This window comes from Podarcis raffonei, chromosome 13 (assembly GCF_027172205.1).
Source record: "Podarcis raffonei isolate rPodRaf1 chromosome 13, rPodRaf1.pri, whole genome shotgun sequence".
NCBI classification, from domain to species: Eukaryota; Metazoa; Chordata; class Lepidosauria; order Squamata; family Lacertidae; genus Podarcis; species Podarcis raffonei.
In genome coordinates, this window is record NC_070614.1 from 43,899,257 (window position 1) to 43,922,191 (window position 22,935).

The 22,935-nt window shown below is 44.4% G+C and overlaps 2 protein-coding genes across 2 annotated transcripts; both read right to left on the minus strand.

Moving 5' to 3' along the window:
• Positions 1-382: 382 nt before the first annotated feature.
• LOC128399760 (uncharacterized) lies at positions 383-10,724 on the minus strand. The gene is made up of 6 exons (XM_053361479.1): positions 10,484-10,724; positions 7,446-7,484; positions 6,555-6,851; positions 3,056-3,352; positions 2,079-2,195; positions 383-1,056 (listed from the first exon to the last, which is right to left on the minus strand). The coding sequence occupies exons 1-5, from the start codon at positions 10,512-10,514 to the stop codon at positions 2,086-2,088; spliced, it is 774 nt and encodes a 257-aa protein (XP_053217454.1). The 5' UTR covers positions 10,515-10,724; the 3' UTR covers positions 383-1,056; positions 2,079-2,085.
• A 2,713-nt stretch (positions 10,725-13,437) lies between these two features.
• On the minus strand, positions 13,438-22,721 carry LOC128398995 (vomeronasal type-2 receptor 26-like). The gene is made up of 6 exons (XM_053360255.1): positions 22,507-22,721; positions 20,073-20,364; positions 17,128-17,337; positions 15,623-15,749; positions 15,053-15,150; positions 13,438-14,452 (listed from the first exon to the last, which is right to left on the minus strand). The coding sequence occupies exons 1-6, from the start codon at positions 22,719-22,721 to the stop codon at positions 13,526-13,528; spliced, it is 1,869 nt and encodes a 622-aa protein (XP_053216230.1). The 3' UTR covers positions 13,438-13,525.
• Between the last annotated feature and the right edge of the window lie 214 nt (positions 22,722-22,935).

Below are 22,935 nucleotides of genomic sequence, written 5' to 3' on the forward strand. Positions count from 1 at the left end.
GCCAGGAATATGTCTCTGATTGCAGAATACTATCTGTATTTATTAGTATGCGTTGTAAACCACCCTGGGATCTTTGATGAAGGGGAGTATACAAATGTTAATAATAATAATAATAATAATAATAATAATAATAATAATAATACTTAGAAAGAATCCAGAAAGAGATGTGTTTGATTGATAGAGAGCATGCTCATTTCCCATAGTGACACTCTGTCTAGTTTTATTGCAACTATTGTGGTACTGACCTTCCTTCCTTCCTTCCTTCCTTCCTTCCTTCCTTCCTTCCTTTCTCTCTCTCTCTCTCTCTTTCTTTCTTTCTTTCTTTCTTTCTTTCTTTCTTTCTTTCTTTCTGTTGTTGCTTTTAGCAAAATGATTATAATAATAATGTAAAAATTGTTCATGTTTATTGAGGGAGTGAAATATATTTACAAATGCTAGGGCTGATCTAGGCGTATCAGACAGCCACTAATACTGAGAGGAGAATGTTGAAAAGAAAAGCACAAGTTTCAAAGCAATTGTCCCAAAGGTTGGAAGGACCTGAGTTGCTGTCGTTGTTGCTTTCGATGAATTGGTTTTTTATTTTTGTTTTTTCATTTTAAAAAAGGAGGGGGGAGGTTCGCATGTTAGAGCAGGGATCAGGAAACTGGCTGAAGCTGATGGAAATTGAAATTCAGCAACATTGCAGGGCCAGAAGGTCCTCATTCCTGTGACAGGTTTACACAACAAAATGATTGTGCGAGGCCATCAATTTACCACCTCCCCTGAAACAATTGCTGCAGCAAGTCACTTATAATATGTGATAAAGCCTGTAGAGACAGAGCAATCACAATGATTTCCACTGCAAATGTCATGCCCCAGAACTTGGTTTCCACCCCACAGCCCTCTGTTTGTGCTCTTTTGTGGAAGATGGATCCAGATTTCTCCTCCTGGTTATGTGATTTATGGGGGAAGCTGGCTCATTTGGTGAATGAATCCATAATCGGGTTGATGAAGAGCTGAGGTCGGACTGCCATCAGTCGGACAAAGAGGACTATTACAGTCACCTGAAGAGGAGACCTAAACATGATTTTAAAAATAGCAAGAGATGAGAGGCTTCCCTGGATCATAACTTCAAGGCAAAGATGCAACCCAGACCAACCATTTCTCTCCCCAACTCCCAGTGTTGTGACGCTTGAGGTGGAATGCTTTGGGAATGGGACCAGTTCGGATAAATAAATAAATAAATAAATAAATAATGTGAAGCTTGCTAGAGAGGTGGTGGGACCTAGGCTGGTTTAGATATAAAGGTAAAGGGACCCCTGACCATTAGGTCGTGACCAACTCTGGGGTTGCGGCGCTCATCTCGCTTTATTGGCCGAGGGAGCTGGCGTACAGCTTCCGGGTCATGTGGCCAGCAGAACTAAGCCGCTTCTGGCGAACCAGAGCAGCACACGGAAATGCTGTTTACCTTCCCACCGGAGCGGTACCTATTTATCTACTTGCACTTTGACATGCTTTCGAACTGCTAGGTGGGCAGGAGCAGGGACCGAGAAACGGGAGCTCACCCCATCGCGGGGATTTGAACCGCGAACTTCTGATCGGCAAGTCCTAGGCTCTGTGGTTTAACCCACAGCACCACCCATGTCCCAATGGTTTAGATATAACTACCCCTATGTCATGATCCTGAATCCTTTGCCACACAGAAAGCCTCAGAGGCAATGCCCCCACTCCCCGCAGCCTCCACAGGTGGTGAGAAAGTGATCTGGAATGTCATGGCCAATCAAGGAAGACAGCTCTGGGCTCAGTCAGGGATGGAGAACCTGTTGCCACCTAGATGTTGCTGGACTTCAATAGCCAGCAAAGCCAATAATCTGGGGTGCTAGGGGACATAGTCCAGCAACAGTTCCTCATCTCTGCTTTGCATGATGGAAGGCTCAAGTCTCGGAAGGCCTCAAGGCCACTATCACACATCTAACACCACAGTGGTTTTCAGTGAAACTGAATCATCTTAAACCCTTACTTCAACTACAAAAAATGTATTGGGCCATACCTGCTCCAAAGTACATGTTTGAAAGGAAATGTTTACTCATTTCACTTACCTGTGGTTTAAAAACACAAGTGGGAGATGAGGAAGATGAGGCTGTTGATGGTGAAGAAGGAACCACCAATGGCCACCATCCGTTTCCAGCTGGAAAAGTTGACTAAGTTCCCGTTGACTAAGAAAAAGAGTTTCTGGTTACAAAGTGTAATGAAAAGATGCCACATTTCACCCAAGTTGGGTCCTCTTACTCAGAATCAGATAAGACTTTGTGGATATTGGTTTGGGCCACCCAATGCTTCTTAGTCATTTTGGCAGACTCTCCGAGTGTTATTTCCACAGAATCTCGCCATGTGATTTACCTTTCTTATCAATTCTTGATCTTGCAACCAAATCTATGGAAGATAGGTTTGCAAGAGAGATAGCATTGCCCCATTCCCTGCCTTCCCCACGGCCAGCTGGAAAAATCCAGTCAAAGATTTGTGCATCTGTGATGGAAGGGAACCATTTCCAGTGGGGATTGTCAGATGCAACTCAAGCAGCATGTCTGGGAAATAACTGTGTGGTAGAAGCTGCCCTACCCTCCTGGCATTGGCTCTGCTCTCGCATGTGATCTGTGGAGGAAGAGTGCTTCAAAACAAAGCATGTTCTTTATCAATGAGAAGACAACAAGGAGCCACCAGTGAAGAATTCCTTTTGTTAACTGCGCAATAAGATCTGCAAATTTAAGAACCTTTACTTCAGCTTGTATTTTCCTTCTCCCTCTGACTCCCTTTTTCTTTGCATGTTGTCTCTTTTTTATTTTTGGATTGTAAGTCTGAGAGCAGGGCCCATCTTAATATTGATTCCCCCCCCCTAAGCAGCCCTGAGAGCCTTTATTGGCTAAAGGCAGGTAAATAAATAAATTAGATAGATGACAGACAGACAGACAGACAGACAGACAGATAGATAGATAGATGATAGATGATAGATAGATAGATAGATGATAGATGATAGATGATAGATGATAGATGATAGATAGATAGATCTGGAGATTACCTGTTTGAGCAATGGTGACAGAATTACTCTTCTTTGAAATAACTTTTCTTCCAGAGAGGTCCACTACGTAGCCACACATGAAGCTTCCCACATCTTTGGGTTCCATGATGCTCATGTTGTGAGTGTAAACGTTGCCATATGGAGGCACAACTGATATTTCCTCTTTGTCACTATAGAACTGGAACTCCTTGACTTCCTTTCTTTCAGGCGGAGCTGAGCACACAAGGCTGACATTATCTCCCAGGTTGTACTCAAGGAGGCTGGGGTTTAAAGAGAGGGAGGGGGCTTCTGGGGCTTCTGGGAAAGAAAGATAAACACCCAGGGTTGAGATTGCTTCGTGTAACACAGAGACAGAGGCTAGCTAAACTCCTCCACCCTGAAGTATGCTTGCAATGGTTGGGTGGGTGGAGAGAGAGGGTGGGAAGAGAGAGAGATAGGGTGAGGGCAGGGAAGCATTTTTAGACATCAGATTTTAGGCTTGCAATGAAATAAGGATGGAGGAGAAATGTGATTTAGTTCCCATTTAAAGGCGAACCTGGCTGACGCACTTTCTAAAATGGCAAAAAAACTAAAATACAGCCACACTTCTCTGAATTATGAACTATGCAGAACTGGCCAAACTGACATACAAACTGCGAGATAAGGACAACTGTGACTTTAAAGAAGAATGGGAACTTGTCACAAATTACTTAAAAAGACAACAAAATGAATTGGACTCCTTGGCAGGTTTTGAATAAACATACACAAATTTATTGATTGATAACATGGTAGATAGATAATGTGAGGATTTGTATAATTTTATAACATGCAGAGAATAATATGGGTTGAGAAATCAGAGAGGAGCTGAGGTAAGTCTCGGGGGGAGGGGGAAATAATGAATATGATATGTTTTGATATGTTGTTATGTTGAAATTGCTAATAAAAACGTTTTTTAAAAATAAATAAAAATAAAGGTGAACCTAACTGATTTGACAGAAAAACTAAAACACAGCCACACTTCTCTGAATTTTGAAATGCGGTTCTGTAGCCAAGAGATGTGTACAAAAACACATAAAGGTAAAGGTACTCCTGCCCGAAGGCCAGTCGTGTCCGACTCTAGGGTTGTGCGCTCATCTCACTCTAGAGGCCAGGAGCCAGCGCCGTCCAAGGACACTTCCGGGTCACGTGGCCAGTGTGACAACGCTGCTCTGGCGAGCCTGCACCAGCGCAGCTCACGGAAACGCCGTTTACCTTCCCGCTATAAAGCGGTCCCTATTTATCTACTTGCACTTAAGGGTGCTTTCGAACTGCTAGGTGGGCAGGAGCTGGGACCGAATGACGGGAGCTCACCCCGCCGCGGGGATTCGAACCGCCAACCATATGATCAGCAAGTCCTAGACACTGCAGTTTTACCCACAGCGCCATCTGCGTCCCAAGCACAAAAATACATAGATTATGACAAAGTGTGCCTAAAGACGCAGATAAAGCCCAATGTCTTGGGTCAGGATGTCGCCAGCACTCCATGCATCGGCACTGGTGACCACACACTTGAGATGGTAGACAGTGCTGGGTTCCACCATAATCAGTGCATTGGCAATGGCTCACCTCTCCAAAAGGGTATGGGAGAACGTGATGCTAGCATCCAATACCAAGATAAAGGTCTATCAGGCTTGGTGCTTTATGGAAGTGAGCCGTGGGCAACTTACAGCTGTCAGCAGAAGGCTACAACGCCTTCCACATGCACTGTGTCAGGAGGATTTTGGGTATCACATGCCAGGATAGAATTCCAAACAAAGATGTGTTCTCCCAAGCCCACATTCCCAACATGTTCACACTCCTGTCTCAGAGTTGCACTAAAATATTCCTATCCAACTTTGTACATACGATGAAAGGGATCTGAGGGTTTTATTCAACGCTAGTACTACTCAGAATAGCTAATTAACACAGCTCATTTGGGCTCATTAAATAGTTGGCAACAACCCAGAAATTTGAATTTGAAGCTTAGCAGGAAAAGAGTCAAAAGGAGCGTTCAGGTTGCATAACCTAGCCTTTGCTGCCACTTAGTGGTTTTGCTGCTCCTTTCCACATTTTCCCAACAAGTTTAGTTTCTTTTCACCAAAACTGATAACTAAGAATGAAAGTAATTGCCTAAACATTTTTTATTTGGGAAACTTTCTGCAAACTCGGTTTCTCTTCTCTACAGTAAAAAAAATTGAAAACATAAAAAAGGGCTGATATTCAACTAAGTCATACTCAGTGTGCAGAGGCCATTGAGCTGTTGAGAGATTGTTCCGGTTAGAGAAGCACATATATATACAGCAGAGCTTCCTCTCCTTCATCATATTGATGCGGGCACCTTGCAGGCACAACACTTCTGCACTGTTTTTTTCTGCTGAAAATAGCCACCTGAAGCTATAATTTTCCCCAAAGGTTATTATTATTATTATTATTATTGCAGCAAATGAGTGCATTTGCAATACGTTTGTTCATTCTACACTTTCGGGGCAACAAAAGTACAGAAAGGGTCCTCCGTATAGTGTGTTAGATAACAGTGAGAGGTTCCCCCACCCGAAAGCTAATAGCGTATATGTGTGTTTGCCTGATTTTTGCTGAGATTGTTTCTAGGAAGGGAAAGATTAAGCTGATGGCTGCCACCTCCCACCCAAGGCATTTATTTTGTTCTTTATTTTAAAGCTGTGATTTGCTAATCATGTCATTTGTATTCTGCATAGTTATCCACCCCTACCCCGCCCTGGGACGAGGATGGCGCTGTGGTCTAAACCACAAAGCCTAGGTAGGGCTTGCCGATCGGAAGGTCAGCAGTTCGAATCCCCACGACGGGGTGAGCTCCCATTGTTCAGTCCCAGCTCCTGCCCACCTAGCAGTTCAAAAGCATGTCAAGTGCAAGGAGATAAATAGGTACCTCTCTGGCAGGAATGTAAATGGTGTTTTCGTGCACTGCTCTGGTTCTCCAGAAGCAGCTTAGTCATGCTGGCCTCATGACCCAGAAGCTGTCTGCGGACAAATGCCGGCTCCCTCGGCCTATAGAGCGAGATGAGTGCACAACCCCAGAGTTGTCCGCGACTGGACCTAATGGTCAGGGGTACCTTTACCTTTACTCCGCCCTGAGCAAGGCTGTAGATTTCTAACACTAGGGTCTCCAGACTTTCTGGATCCAGGCTCACATTGGGAAATGACAATTTCTTAGTCATGAGCAACAACAACAGCAAATCACATTTCCCAGGGGAGGAACAATGTCTAGAAACTCTATACTCCCCCCCAAAAGCCATGCAAAATATCTACATATGTACCAAAACGAATAAAGCACAATGAGGACACCCCCAACCAAACAACCCACTTAAAAAAGAAAGAATGATAAAACTGGGAGGGCATGGGCCCTTGTCAGTCATCAAGAGGGGTGTCAGAGGACATCAAATTGGGGGTGCCAGATGTAGCAAGTGGCAGAGGAGAAGAAAATGAATTGGACAGGCCACCAACGTCCCAGGAACTAGAAACCTACCTTTCACTTGTAGGGAGATGGAGTTGCTTCGGGCAGATGTGACCTCTGTATCAGCTTTCCCCATCCAGTAATCACAGCTGTAATTTCCCATCTTGCTCGTTTCAGCCCTAAAAAACAGTCTGCCCTTTTGATAAGGGTCGGCAGCCATTTTGAGAATCTGTTGCCCATCCTGATCGAAGAACCTGTATCCCTCCACCGTCCTGTTTAGGAAAGCTGAGCAAATGAACACAACCCTCTCACCTTCAAAGTATTCAGGATAATTTGTCTGTAGCGAGAGTTTGGGGGGAGGGAGAGATCCTGGAAGAAAAGCAGAGGGATCTCAGTGGCAGGCAAACAAGTGGAACCCGAAATGAACTGTCACAGTGTGGGGTGCTCTGTTTTAGCCTTGCCCTGTTCCAGGTTACTCCACCCCACCCCACATACTTTTAAAATTTATTCTCTGTGTTTCTGCAAACTGTCTTATTCAGCCCAGCTCTGTTTCAGGACTTTTCATTCCACCCCCTCCCCTCCTAAATATATATTTTTTGTACTTCTGCAAACCTTGCAGTTTTCCCCAAGCATGCCAGTAACTTTGCTCCTAAACATGGGTATATGTTTCATTTTACCTACATATGGATTCACACTTGGAGGGTGACTTCGCTTTTATAATACACAGTGGTGTTGCAAAAGGGGGGCAGAGGTGGCACTGGGATTTGTAAGTTTGGTACAGTTTGCTCCTGGAAAGTACCCATGTATAAGAGCAAAGCTACTAGCATACTTGGGGTGACCACAAAGCAGCTGGAGGGGTGCTGGGTTGCTAAACAATAGCACAAAAGAGACAAGGGTTCTCCTCTTGAGACACTCTGGTCTGCTCCACATAAACAACTCACTGGGAAGAAGTTGGAATGTTACCTGCAGATGATGCTGGCTGTGGAACAAGATGCAGGAAAACTGAAAGAGAGAAATAAAAAAGGAGGGATGGAACTGGTTAAATATGCCTGGAAGTTTGAATTGATTTGATCTGAAGATTATTTACATGTTATATTTGACTCAAGGGAGCATATGTATTAGGTAGGCTCCTATCCAGTTCTGGGCGCCACAGTTCAAGAAGGACACTGACAAACTGGAACGTGTCCAGAGGAGGGCAACCAAAATGGTCAAAGGCCTGGAAACGATGCCTTATGAGGAACGGCTAAGGGAGCTGGGCATGTTTAGCCTGGAGAAGAGGAGGTTAAGGGGTGATATGATAGCCATGTTCAAATATATAAAAGGATGTCACATAGAGGAGGGAGAAAGGTTGTTTTCTGCTGCTCCAGAGAAGCGGACACGGAGCAATGGATCCAAACTACAAGAAAGAAGATTCCACCTAAACATTAGGAAGAACTTCCTGACAGTAAGAGCTGTTCGACAGTGGAATTTGCTGCCAAGGAGTGTGGTGGAGTCTCCTTCTTTGGAGGTCTTTAAGCAGAGGCCTGACAACCATATGTCAGGAGTGCTCTGATGGTGTTTCCTGCTTGGCAGGGGGTTGGACTCGATGGCCCTTGTGGTCTCTTCCAACTCTATCATTCTATGATTCTATTCTATGATTCTATCCAAGCATTGACCAGCCCCCAGACCTGCATAGCTTCAAGAAGGCTGCAACGATATATCCCTTTAGACCTTAGGCTTAGGTCTTCAGCCAGTGGGTCTGTACCCACAGGTCGGCTGCACGGCCACGCCAGGCGGGTCACAGCAAAACTGCCATCACCACGCAAACCCTTCAGTCCAACCTGGAGGCTGCAGTCTTTTATTCCCCTTTCTTATGTCTTACCTTCCAACTTCTTCCGATGCAAAGCTGGAAGAGGACGTGTTCCTGGGAGACTCACATGACACGTGCCTCACGAGATATTGTACAGTGCCTCCAAAGCATGCGTTTGGGGGAGCTGTATGGGGTCATCGCCCCAGGGAAAGTGTTTCTTTGAGGTGAGAGCATGACCGATCACGACACCCAAAATGGCCGCAGAGGTTGTGTGAGAAACTACGGGATGTGCCTCTTTTTCCAGGGCATTTGGAAGGTATGTTATGTGAGAGACTTCCCTCCTCATTTTGCACCAGCCCAGCCATGCTCCCACATAGTGGAAACACGCTGCCTGGCTTGAGAAGAGGCTATTTACCTGACTATTGCAGCCTCACTGAATCACATAAAGCTGGTTGTGTTGTGAAGCCTAGAAGCCACTGGACTCCTCTGCATAGAAAAGAAGCGCTGGAATGGCTGCAGCTGTTGGTGGTGAAACACTCAGGGAGGAATGAATCCAGGCAGCCCCGAGTCTAGAGATGTGAGGGCTTATTCACCAGTAAGGACTGCTATTCAATGACTTCTATTTGCTTGGAACAGAAGGATTGGGCTGGAGGAAAATGGTGTGGGGATTCTAGCTGAACTTAATGGGCAAACACGCCTAAAATACTGGATAAGATGAAGTGTGTTTGTTGGTTTGTGTAGCTATGTCTGAGCTCTACCTATGTTCAGTCCTGTGGAGGTTTTTATATCTCCTCCCCTCTCCACTTCTGCCTGTATTATGTTCTGAGGGTACTGAGAGAGAGAAAAAAATCAGATTTATTTTCTGTACATCTGAGTTCAGGAAAGTTGATACATGGAGAGGGCAGGCAGACTGGCAGTTGTGAAAAAGGGGGGGAAAGGCAGCCACAGAAGATGTCAAGAAGAAAACAAAACCTGCAGGAAAGGGAAAGGAAATGCAGCTGACCAGGGAGAGAGAACCTTAGTTAATCATAATTAAATTAACATACAAATCCTACGCATGTCTACTCAGAAGTAAGGCCCATTTATTTTAATTGGACCTGTTCTCAAGTAAGTTTGCATCTTTAATATTTCAGTGTTGATTTGGAATGAAGGTTAGTTTTATTTAGTTGCTTTTAAAAAGAATTATAAAACGGCATTATGTAGAAAAAGAAAAAAAAAGGAAAAAAAGCTTTTTGTTTGTTATGGAACTACAAGAATATGTTGCTTCAGTGTAGCAGAATCTGGGAAGTTTCCTCAAACTTCAACCAAGGAGCAACAAATAACAACTGGCGTCTGTATTGGGTGCTGAGGGTGATGAACTTTCCCAGAAACCCTGTTCATTTTTATTTCAGGAAAGCTGATATTAGGAGAGGACCTAAATGACAGAGAGGTGAATTAAAGGCAGCATTGAAGATGACACAAGATGGAAGAAAGTGAGCAAAGCAAGAAGAGGGAGATAAAAAGGCAACAATGAGCAGGTGAATTGAAGTAGAAGGCTGAAGTACAGAAAAGTTTGAGAAGGTAGAGAGAATGTAGAAAACAGTATGAGTGGAGAGGAAGAGGAAACAGGAAGATTGTGAAAGTTGAGATGACCGTAAGTAACAACATAATGCAAGCATAAATGCGGACAATGACTTTTCCTCTTGCTCAATATAAGCCACAGCTTAATTCAAGAGAAAACCTCCAGAAATCAAAGAGATACTACTAAGTATAAATAAGAAATGAACATGTGAAAGCTGGTCCCATGTTCCTGGCTCGGATTTTCTGTCTGGACTAGTTGAATACCACTGCTTAAGATCATGTCTTGGGGCAATGTATTTGTTCGCAAAAAAAATAATATACAGCCAACATTAAAGAAAATAAATCATTGTAGTGGTGAAAAACAAAAAAGCAACAATAACATTTCATTCCTGAAATAAGTACAAAATGCATCACAAATCAGTAGCTCAGATTAATTTTACATCAATTTAGATCACACACACTGATGAGTTTTAAGCATCCAACTATACAAGGCACCAGTGCCCACACCCTTTTCCTCTGAGGCAGCTGATGTGTTTGTTGCTGCTGTTATCGCTCATTCTTGCCAATGCTTCTCTATTCAGATATGGTAAGTGGACAGAACAGAGCAGAGCAGGACCAGAGGCTGGGGTTATCAGAAAGTAGCAAGACATACCTAGCACAGGAACGAGAAAAAGAACTTCCATGTCGAGAGGGGTCTTTCTCCACCTTGATTCCACCTCCTTGGAAACTCTCCTTCGATATCTCTAGCTTTGAATATGGTCTTCCCCTCCAAGGCAGTCTCTACAAGAGTCTTCTACAGAAGCTCAGAGCAGGGAAGCCCGTCTTTTCACAATCACCTTACTGGGAAGTCTAAACTGATCTCAGCTGCTGGACCATGGGAACTTACTGCTCGAAAGAGAAACTGGAAATGGTTTGCCCAAATTGGAAGAGTCAGCAGACAGTATGAGCTGTCAACCACTTTAGTATTTCCTGTTTTATTGCTACACCCAGTAAACTGGACATTGCTCCACCAAGCTCAGCTTGCCATCAGCTGGCTGATGCCTTACTTCCAGCTGGCTGTCACTGGCTGTCAGCCGTTACCTCCTTAGTCTCAATGTAGTTATCTCCATCTATTATTGGCTCTGGCTTCTCCAGCAATAGACTCTGACTCCACCTACTGGTGGTCTCCTTGCTTTCTGCCCTATCAGCTCCAATGGGCGCCAACCTTCACTGACTGAGACAGTTCTACATACCAACTGTAGATCCAGGGCATGTGAGGATGTCAAAGTGCTGGATCAGACCAAGGTCAACCAAACCTTGCACTTTGGAATGGAGTAGGAATTCGTTTGACTTGTTTTCCATAGAGGACGGCTTTAATCCTATGCTTCCAAACATGCTTGTTGTGGATCAGAACACAACCCCCAGTCAGATGATGCACTTCTGCAGACTATGGGATGTATTTTCAATGCACAAAACATATAGAAGATGCATACAAAATGCCTGTTTTAATGGTGAATGCTTTGAAAAGTGTATACGTAAAGGTAAAGGGACCCCTGACCATTAGGTCCAGTCGTGACCGACTCTGGGGTTGCGGCACTCATCTCGCTTTATTGGCCGAGGGAGCCGGCGTACAGCTTCCAGGTCATGTGGCCAGCATGACTAAGCTGCCTTTGGCGAACCAGAGCAGCGCACGGAAACACCGTTTACCTTCCCGCCGGAGCGGTACCTATTTATCTACTTGCATTTTGACGTGCTTTTGAACTGCTAGGTTTGCAGGAGCAGGGACCGAGCTACGGGAACTCACCCCATTGCAGGGATTCGAACCGCCGACCTTCTGATCGGCAGGTCCTAGGCTCTGTGGTTTAACCCACAGCGCCATCCGCATCCCAAGTGTATACCTTGAAGCTATTAGCTGTGAGGATATGCAACTGCTTTTACATGCTTTAATTTGATTGTCTGTGTTGTTTTATCTCTGTGTTGTTTGCTGCCCTGGGCTTCTTTGGAAGGAAGTGCAAGAGAAAAAAATACCAACAGTGGCCAGAATAATAAACAGGGATGCTTAAGGGGAGGATAATAAGCCGTAACAGAAGCCCCACCCTAAGACTGCAGCAGGGATGTCTGCAGAAGGAAAAGGCACCCAGAACCTATTTCACTATAGTCATGCTTTGGGACTGCATCAATTTAAGTGCTTTGAGACCTGAGATTTGACTTGAGACCTTGTTGGACTTCAAATGAGATTAATAAATGTACATATGAAGAGGAAGCCCATCACACACACACACACACACACACACACACACACACACACACACACTTAATACCTGGCTGTCAGTGTTTCCCTGCTTGGTCTTCTACTTTCTATTTTATGTTAGGATCCAGATTCCTCCCCCACCTCAGGTTCTAACACAAATTCTTTAGGTCTTGCATGGTTTGGCTCAGACAGTATTGCTGTAGGTTTGGAGGGGTGAGTCTGTATGATACCCTGAGTTCCTTGAAATTCTTAGGGTCTAGTATCTAGTAAGGGTTAAAGCAGATAGAGGATTATATTGTTAAACCAATGGTCATTGCTGGCCACTTAAGTACCTTCATCAGCATAACCAAAGAAGTTGCTCTGTGCCATAGGGCTTTCCCCCTCTCACCTAACTGCCAGCGGGAGAGAATTTTAGGAGAGTGTGTTGTGAGTGAGCTGAGCAGAAAGCAGGCTGAGAAGCTGGAGAGGCAGAGACATGCTTGATCTGTGCTGGATCCTGTTATTGACATCTGTCTATCTTGGGAGACAATGGATCCAAAGCTGTGACTAATCAAGAAGCAAGATCTGTTGGGGTGTTAATGCTGAGAGCCCTTCCATCTTAGCTAGGGTTGCCACCTGTCCTGTGTAATACAGGATTGTCCCATATTGCAATGCAAAATTCTAAGTCCTGTATTGATGCAATTTTGTCCTGTATTTCAGGTTTTCTCTCCCCCCCATACCAAGTTAGGGATCTTTTCCAAATGCAGGTGTTTGAAAGGGTGTGTGAAAGATCATGTATTTAAGCTTTGGGGAGCCAAGAACAGAAAGAGTTACAAATTCTCGTGTGTGTGTGTGTGTGTGTGTGTGTGTGTGTGTGTGTGTGACAAATTCTAGAGGGGCCATCCTGTTAGAATGCCACAGACTGTAATGGGTTGCTTTGAAGTCACTTCAGCACAAGATGGAAGCAATAATAATTGTTTGTTAATTATTAGGGTTGCCATACATCTGGAATTTCCCAGACATAGCCAGGATTCAGTTGTCAGAAACTGTTTGGGCAGGAATTGTCGAGATGTCCAGGAAAATCCAGACATATGGCAACCTGTGTTGGTAGTGTAGATTTGGGCGAATTTCCATCCAATTTTGTCTCCAGTCCTGCTCACCACTGATGAGTGGCCCCCATGAAGGAGAGGAAATGGGGGAATATGGCCCTCCTCCATTGTGCTTTCAAGTTAGCTTATGAAGGTTAGCTGACAATAAACTGAATAATACCAAATTTGAGAGGGCACCATTGGCTCCCTTGGTCTGCCTTAGATTGCTAAAAAGTGAAAACTTCTGGTACCAGGTGAGGAAAGCCATCAAAGACTGCCTAATAGGGGCTCTAGTCTGGGGCACCTTTTCTTGGTGCTGTGCCTAACTGCAGTGTTTTTTCATCATGCTTCTTTCTGTGTGAGGACATGACAAGAGACAGGTGGCACTTCAGGTCATTTATTTATTTCTCTTTATTATCTGTTCTTTGTTGTTCAGCTCAGGCCTCATCATAATGACAAAGCATTTGGGGAAAAAGATACAGCTCAGCAATCCAGCCCCAGAGGCCAAAATGGAGAAGATCTCTACTGCCACCATGTATTTCCCCTTAGTGCTCAGGTAGGTTGGAACAAAGGATACCCAAACACTGCAGAACACCAACATGCTGAAGGTGATAAACTTGGCTTCGTTGAAAGCATCTGGAAGCTTCCTGGCTAGGAAAGCCAAAGTGAAGCTGATGACAGCTAGCAAACCCATAAAAGCCAGTAGACAGTAGAAGAAGGTGGCATAGCCTTCATTACATTCCACTATGACCTCATCTGCCAATGAGTGCATGTCAAAATCTGGGAAGGGGGGAGCTGATCCCAGCCATGCTGTCGAAATGCCAACTTGAACAAAGGAGCAACAAAGAACAATGGAAGTTGCTAGCCTTTTCCCCACCCATTTGCTCATCCTGGAACCTGGTTTAGTGGCCAAGAAGGCCAGAAGCACTGTCATGGTTTTGGCCAAGACAGACGAAACAGCAACAGAGAAGGTGATGCTGAATGATGTTTGCCTGAGCATGCAAATCACTTTCCCAGGTTGGCCAATGAACAGCAGCGGACAGAGGAAACAGAGCAGGAGGGAGATGAGGAGAGTGTAGCTGAGGCTCCGGTTATTGGCTTTGACAATGGGCGTGTCCCGGTGTTTAATAAAAGTTCCCAACACTAAGGAAGTTACCAGGGAAAAAGAGATGGCAAACAAAGCCACGCTGATCCCCAAAGGTTCTTCGTAAGAAAGGAAACTTACAATCTTAGGGATGCATCGATTTTGAGCCTCGTTTGGATGCTGATCATCAGAGCACTGGTAACAAGAGTCCGTGTCTGAGAAAAGGAGGAGTTGAAAAGTCTAAGTGACAATTCATATATTTACATATTTGTAGAGGTGACCAGGGACTTCCCTGGTTGTTACAAGCATAGCTGTAGGGTGGCTGGGACAGGGTGGGAATTCCTGCCTTCCTGCTAACTTGATAGATACCTTGTTAAATCCAGCAGGATAACCCATGCCAGAAGAACTATCCAATTGCCGGTGGTGTGCTTACATTGGTTGATTTGTAAAATCCATATAGAAAGAAATCTTGAAGTGGCTTACATGAAATATAATGAGGATGAGGAGGAATGAAGTCATATTAAAATACAATAAAATAAAACTTCTTAAATGAAAACAGAAAGCCAATATTTTTTTTTAAAAGTTTGAAAAGAAGGAATCTGACTCCAGGAAAACCTATGTAAGAATATATGCTTTGAAAGAGACATTTAAAGCTGGTTACTGTAGCTGCCTCTCAAACCACTCAGGGGAGGGTACAAGGGTGGGTGCTGCCACCAAGAAAGTCCATTTCTGTGTTGCCACCAAGCAGAGCTGGCCCAGCCATTAGGCAGGGTGAGGCTGCAGCATCTGGTGTTAGAAGACCCCCAGGTGGCACTTCTGTGGGTGCCCCACTTGCCTCACTGCCTTTGCTAACAGCGGAAAAGCGCCACCACCATTGGTGTCGATTTTGGACAAGATTGCATCCATTTGGGGTGAGATCTCACGCAAACCGGTGCTACCTGGAAGGGCACACAGCAGCAGTAGAGCGGGCAGTGTTGGCAGCACTTTCTGCTTCACCTCTAGTGGCAAAAGAGGACACTACGCCCCAACCACCAAGTGACAATCAGCTGCTTGTGGAATAGCCAGTGTGGTTTCCTTGGAAGATCTTAAGGCTGAACTCCATCTGACTGGCCCTTTAGGTGTTGCTGGAGTACAACACCCCTCACCCCTGGCCATTGGCTGTGCTGGCTGGGCCAGATGGGAGTTGGAGTCCAGGAGGATCTGGAGGTTCCCCATCCCTGCCTTACCACATGTCTTCTCACAATGGTGATTCTGATTTGACAGGTGGGAATTCTGGGGTTGAGGAACAGTAGCTCTCTCTATGCAAAGGTGAGATTTGAGTGCCTGTTCAAAGTTCAACTCTCATTTCTCCGGACATCTTTGGTTCTCACTTTTCATTTGCTTGAGAATACTGTGCTCTTTGTCACTTACCCTCCAGAGCTGAAATCTTCCCTTCTTGGCATGGAGAACAGGTGTAGCAGCAAGATGGGGCACCCTCCTTTGTGATCTTCTGATAACCAGGCTGGCAGCAGTCATTGCACACCGAGACAGGGGGCACCTGTCCATAAACAACAAATGACTGGAGAAAATGGTATTTTGTTTTCACCAGCTGGTGTTTATTGTTTTTTAAAAAACATTTTTACTAAAGATTTCTTGGTTTACAAAAGTATATGCAATGTCTCTTTTTTCATCTTACATTTTCTACAGATCAGTTTCATTTGCTGAGACATTAGTGGTACATTAGGGAAAAAGGGGGAAAAGAGGTGGAGGGGGGAATGGTGGGTGGGGTGGGGTCAGGTGGCAATGATTCTATTCTACTTACTGTATTTTTCGCTCCATAAGACGCACCTGACCATAAGACCCACCTAGTTTTTAGAGGGGGAATGCAAGAAAAAAATATTCTTTAAAGGGAGCGCTGAGCAGAGCCTGTATGCATCCCAGGCTCTGCTCAGCGCTCACTTTCACGAGCTGCGTGGAGCTTTTTGGGGGCTTTTGACAGGCTGCCCTTGACCCTCCCCAAGAGCCGCACACACGCTCCACACGGCTCGTGACAGGGAGTGCAGCTCTTGGGGCTTTTCCAGGAGGTGGGGGAAGGGACAGAGGGGCTAAGCCAGAAGCTAGAACAGCAAGAGGGAGCGCTGCGCAGCGATCCCTCTCGCTGTTCTGGCTTCTGGGATAGCCGCGCTGCCTGCATTCGCTCCATAAGATTCACACACATTTCCCCTTACTTTTTAGGAAGGAAAAATTGCGTCTTATAGAGCAAAAAATATGGTTGTGTATGTGTGGGGTTTTGTGTCAGTGTCTCTTCTGTGGGTCCTCTTTGCTATTCGCTTGTATTCCTTTGGTAGTGAGAGAGGTTAAGCAAGTCAATTGCTGCTATGAAATGATGCCATTTTATCTTTCCTGGTTGGCAGGTCAAATGGTTATTTCCCCACTCCTAGCAGGCCAAATGAGACAGGGTGACTGTCCATCTGTCAATCAAACGTGGGTGCCACTGTCCATCTGTCAATCATCTAACATCATAGCGATATCAGATGCTGATGCTGCTTGTCGGGACTATGAAGTACAACACAGGGATATTTGAAACCCTTTTGCAAACAACAAACAGCTTTAAACCTCCTAATTATTCTTTCTAATCCTTATTACCTTGTAGTTCTCTTCATGATCATCACCGCTAGTTGCCACCACAACATTCTGTACTACTTAATTTCAAAAAACCCCAACAAAAAATATTTACCTGGCAAAGGATGAATAAATGCTTCATTTCACTCACTTTAAATCTGTTGTCCACCCATTTTACACTGTAATTCTCTACTCACGGACCTGAGAATGAGCCCCATTGAACTTGGACTTAAATCTGAATAGATTCATAGATTGTGCTGCTGGTGGATAACATTTATTTTCGTATTAGAGAGGGAGTGTAGCTATTGTCTTACTTTGGTGAATTCTTCATGCCACTGGATTTTTTCCTCATCAATGGTGAACACTTTCTTTGGAGGATCCTGAGGATCCAGACTTCCTACTTTGATCCTGACATAGGATTGATTTGGGAAAGTGATCAAGTTGGTAACATCAAAACCAGCTTCTAATTCTCCACGTTCATTAAATCTGATTTCATCTCCAGCACTGTTGTTGAATGCGATCCTCTGAAGAAACGAGTGGAGCTTGGCATGAGAGAATTGAAGAACCTTTTAAGTCTTGGAATACACTCAATGATATATTTTCCCCCAGTTAATTTTGTAACATGGCACGCTAGTCATAGGGATGGGGAATTCAGTTTAATTTGGGTTTTAATGCGAACCTCCCTAAATCACACTTCCTAAAATAACATGTACAGTGGACGCTTGGGTTGCGAACGTGATCCATGCGGGATGCACGTTCGCAACCTGCAGTGTCTTCAACCCACAGCGGCGTGTCTCTGCATGTGCATGTTGCAATTCGGCATATCTGCGCATGCGCAACGCGCAATTTAGCGCTTCTGCGCATGCGCGACTGCCGAAACCCGGAAGTAACCTGTTCCGGTACTTCTGGGTTTCGGCGGTCCACAATCCGAAGAAACGCAACCTGAAGCATCTGTAACCCAAGGTATGACTGTAATTCGAAACACAGCTTTTCTTCTAAATTTGCTCTTCCTTGAATTTTGCAATGCGGTTCCTCCCATAATGTACATAAGGGAAAGTATGTGCAAAAATGAATATATTTGTGTACATTACATACAGAATGCATTCTGTCAGGGGAAATCATTTGCAAAAAAAAGGGGGAAGATGCATGCTATAATGCTGATTAACTTTCATGAAGACTTCTTTATTATTGCAAACTTATGGTGAATAGAACTTAAGACTGGAAAAATGTGCATCTGAGAAAAGGTGAAATTGATGGATTCTCCCATCCCTAAGCTGAACATTTCACACCAAACCACATGACATTCAGGGACACTGGGGAGACATTACCTTCCAGGGTTCCATATTTAGATGTGTCAGGCTACCTTCATATTTCATTGCTCTGTGACTGGATCTAGAGCTGTACATACTATGTATGGCACGTGCCAGGGCATAGACTGCATTGTAGATACTGTAGCTGTGGCCAGTCATGCTCATTTCAAAATAAGGTGCAGGAAGATTCTCCAGACTCTCTTCTCCGGTACATGTGTCAGTGATGTTTGGTGACTCAGAGGAGTTTGAAACAGAGCAAATAAATGCTTGTTCCCATAAATCCTTGATAAAACCATCTCCGTATGCATAATAAGGGTTTGCACCCTGAACAAATTCTTGGAAGCCTTGAACTTCCATAGAGTGAATTGTGAAGGAGACTGAACCATGGAACATTTGCATATCAAGAAACCTTTGGAAAGGACTAAATGTGAAATCGATTTGGGCTGTTGTAATCCACACCTTTCCTGCAGAATACATCTCTACAGAATCAGGAAGTATTAGAGGAATAAACTCCATTGTCAACCACACAATAGTTGCCACCGCCTGCATGGTGGTAGATTCTCCATATACAACAATAGCATTGGCTTTGCTTTTCATGAAAAGTGGGGTATTATTAAAAATGTGCTCGAAAATTTTTTGTACGCTGGTCATCCTCATATTCTTTTTAATTCTTTCTGTGAAGGCCAGACAGATTCTTAAATGGGAAAGAACTGGTTTCAAAGCATCCAAGAAATGTTCTCCACTGTCATCATCTATAGTGATGAGACCTACCCATCTCCACCCAAAATGCAAAAGTAGGTGGGCAATTCCCTGATATTGAAGTGCTTCATTGGGAGCCATGTGGTAAAAGGAAGGAAAATGAGATTTGCCACTCACTCCTGGTTCAAATGAGCCATATGACAGCTGGACAGGGAGGGCAGGGGAGATGACAGAAATTTCAGAGGTGAAATAGAAGAAACACCTCGTCACACATTATACTTTTGATTATTTATTTATTCTTATTACTCTATTTTTTAAATAGAGCCACAAAATGATGGTGGAGGCTCTATTTTGGTGATGTCAAAATGGCTGCATTCACACACAGGAAGGAGATATTAGCAGGCTTGGAGAGACTCTGTCAGGAGTGCATGCAGGAGCCAGGCCCTGTGACTGGTAGGGCCTCACAGGACTGGGGCCTTCCTGAGTTTGGCCTGGAAGGGCAAGGCATGACCGCACAGGTGAGGCTTGGCAGAAGACTCAAGCACCTGGTGGCAAGGGCCGGGAGGGGTCTATAAGACCAGCATTTCCCTCTGGCTCTTTGCCACAGCAACACACTACCCACCTATCTTTGCTTCGGCTTCCTGACTCCTGGTATCCTGACTCTTGGACCCTTGGCTTCCTGACCCCTGGACAGCTGACCCTGGACTGCTGACTCCTGTTTCCCAACCTCTACCCTGGTCCCGATGTACCAAGCCGGGACTCCGACAGCCTGTAACCTGGACCGTGACAGACTCCAAGGTTTACAAAAGAACAAAAACCTTCAGGAAAAGACATGTGATGGTGGGAATGAGGAGCTTACTGTGTTCTGGCTCTTACATTGTTCCAGGAGTTGCAGAGCAGAATGCATACAACCCTGGAATTATTATTATCCCTTATCCGTACTCTAGAGTAAGCATGCATACTGCAGCCTAAGTTAACATCAGGGCAGCAAATTTCAGTTTGCCATGAACCTCTGTCAGATGAAGCAGGCAAGACAGTTTTCTGGGATGAATATGAATATTAAACAGGCAGCCCTTTATAAAGAGACATATGCTCAAAGCTCCATTTTGTGCGTCTCTGCACATATCTTATTTTCTCTCAAACCCCACCCGGCATTATTCTTCCTCCTGCTTCTAATTAATGAGCATGCTACCAGAAAGAAAAGGGAAGGGTATGAGATCAGAGGAAATCCCCACAGCTGAATGCCCTACCTGGGGGATCTTGTAAAGGCTCAAGACCTTTGCCATGTGTGCGGTTGTAGCAGAGCTAAGTCCTCCGATGACAGCCACAAGCTTTTTCTGGATGCCACAGTTATAGTTCGGGAAGAACTGGAGTGAGTTGCAGAGCAGGTCCAACGTGGCCCGGTAGGTCATCATTGCAATGGAATTGCTGTCATAGATGTGGAATCCAAGAGTGACATTAAGCAAGATGCTGGGATTTTCATTGATCTCTTCTACAGCAAAAACCATGGCCAGGATGTGCTGGTAGAACTTTGTCACCACTCTGTAAATAAAGCCATACAATAATTCACCATGGTACCACAGAAATGGTTCGTTGTGCCTCTAAGACACCCTTTGCCAGCCTGATGCCCTCTGGATGCTTTGGACTACAGCTCCCATCAGCCTCATATAGTATGGTCAGTGGACAAGGATGGTGGCAGTTGTAGTCTGGAGGGCACCAGGTTGGGGAAGGGTGTTGTAAGAGATTCAGATGCCTGAACCTAAGGAGGTGATGAAATGTAGGAGCATAGTTGAAAATGAGGGAAAGGGACAATGGTCATCTCCTGCTCAGTTATGCCCATATAGTTGCATAGTGTGTGCCGCACAGTGTGCTTTTGTGCAGTAAGAAACGACAAATATTATTTATCATGGAGTTTGCTTAAAAAATGTAATCCCTGCCTCCTCCTCCTTATTTTGAGATTTACCAAGGATGTACCCCTAAATGGGAAGAATCCCAAAACATGTCTTGCATTCAAAAAGTCTACTCCCTAACATCTCCAGTCTTAACAGTATTGCAATTTTCTGATATTGTAAGGCATCTTGAATATCTGCTGTTGGGCAGAAATATGACAATTTCTACTGACTAAATAATCAAAGGAGTGGTTACTGATTTTCCAAGCATTTTTTTTTTAAACCCCAACTGGAAATGGGATAGCCCCAACCTACTGGAATTAGCCTGCTTTGTGGGCAGGGGGAGAAAAAATAAAAATATGAATTCCTCAAAACGTTCCCCAGAGAGCAGTCAGTGTAATCCTTAAGGAAAGCTTTTATAAGTTATTGTTCTTAACACCATCAAGTCATGACCTTATATAGCGAGTGAAGCCTATAGGAGGTGCAAAGAAGCAAATGCCAGGTTGTAGCATATTCTGGATGTATCCTAAAATCAGATTTTTTTGGGGGGGGAGAGATACAATAACTGACATTAAAGTAACAACAAGTTCTATCTTACCAATGGACCCTCTAACTTTGTTATTTGTATATGATAAAGATCTTGCACTAATAGAGGATTAGGTACAGTGGTACCTCGAGTTAAGAACTTAATTCGTACTGGAGGTCTGTTCTTAACCTGAAACTGTTCTTAACCTGAAGCACCACTTTAGCTAATGGGGCTTCCCACTGCCGCTGCGTGATTTCTGTTCTCATCCTGAAGCAAAGTTCTTAACCCGAGGTACTATTTCTGGGTTAGCGGAGTCTGTAACCTGAAGTGTCTGTAACCCAAGATACCACTGTATTGTCACAATAAGCTTCAGCATAACGTAAACCTTTTGCATTACTCACAACTTCAAAGTGCTCTATTTGATTTTGGTATTTAGGTGGCAGCAGAGGTGAGGCAGGTTGGGGAAATGCTCCCCCTCTCCACACACACACACACACACACACACACACACGGAACTTGCCCTCCCACTCGCCTTCCTCTATTGCTGGGCTCCTGTTATTAACATATACTTTCTTTCAGAAATCTTAATTTTTTTTGGCGGGGGACACCTCACATACCTAGAAATATACCGTACTTTTCCATGTAAAAGATGAGGTTGGTTTTTTTTTTTTACTGTAAAATAATGTTTAAAAAACGGGGCTCATCTTATACACGGATAGTGTTTGAGGGGGATGAGTAATTGGTTGCAGCCGTGAGCAGGAGCTTGTCAGCGGCGATTTTGTTGGTGATTGGTGGCTGTGTCAAGTGCTGCTTTTTATTGGCTGGTGCTGTGGAAATTGGGTGGGTGATTGGTTGCTGCGGCAAGGGTTGCTTAGGATTGGCTGCCTCTTTGGCAAGTGGGCGTGCGATTGCCGTCTGCTGTTTGTGAGCGGGTAGGCGCACGTTGGCTTCAGTGTTTTTCATTTGGGTTAGTGATTTTCGGCATCCCCCCCTCCAAAAAAAACCCAACAACTCTGGGCCACCCCCCCATTTTCTTAAATTTGTGTCCCCCAAAATAGGGGGCGTCTTATACATGGGGGCGAATGGAAAAATACAGTACTTTCCTGGTCCCACCACTGATTTGGTATGGAAACCTGTTCTTTGATTTCAGTCCTGAATATCTGTTTTCTTCTCTTTTGACACTTGTTAATTTATTCATGTTTTTCTTTATTCTATATCCTTATTTTTAAAATAATAATAATAATAATAATAAAGAAGAAGAATCCTTACAATGGAAATTTAACCCAGTCTTTAGAAGGGTGTTCCTTGAAGGACACATTGGGCAAGATGTAAACTGTGTGAGAGGCAATCCCACCGATGATGATTTCGCCAGGTTGGTACCACTCCGATGGGACATGAATGGGATTGTTTCCAGCGCACTTCACAGAGTGTCCTTTGTGCACCATCTGAGAGAGCAGCAGCAGCAACAGCAACAACAGCAACATCGTAGAACCTCAGCTTCCTGGTGGTAAAGGCTCCTGTAAGATGTGTCTCAGGACAGCATCACCCTGGGTTGAAATTACATGGCTCGGAGGACAGCTGATTCTGCCAATACATGTATTCAAGTGGCATGTATGTGCTTTACTTTGAGCATCAACTGGAGAACAGAAGCACGCATTGGATACTAATCTAGTGGCACTTATCTGAAGCATGACCTGT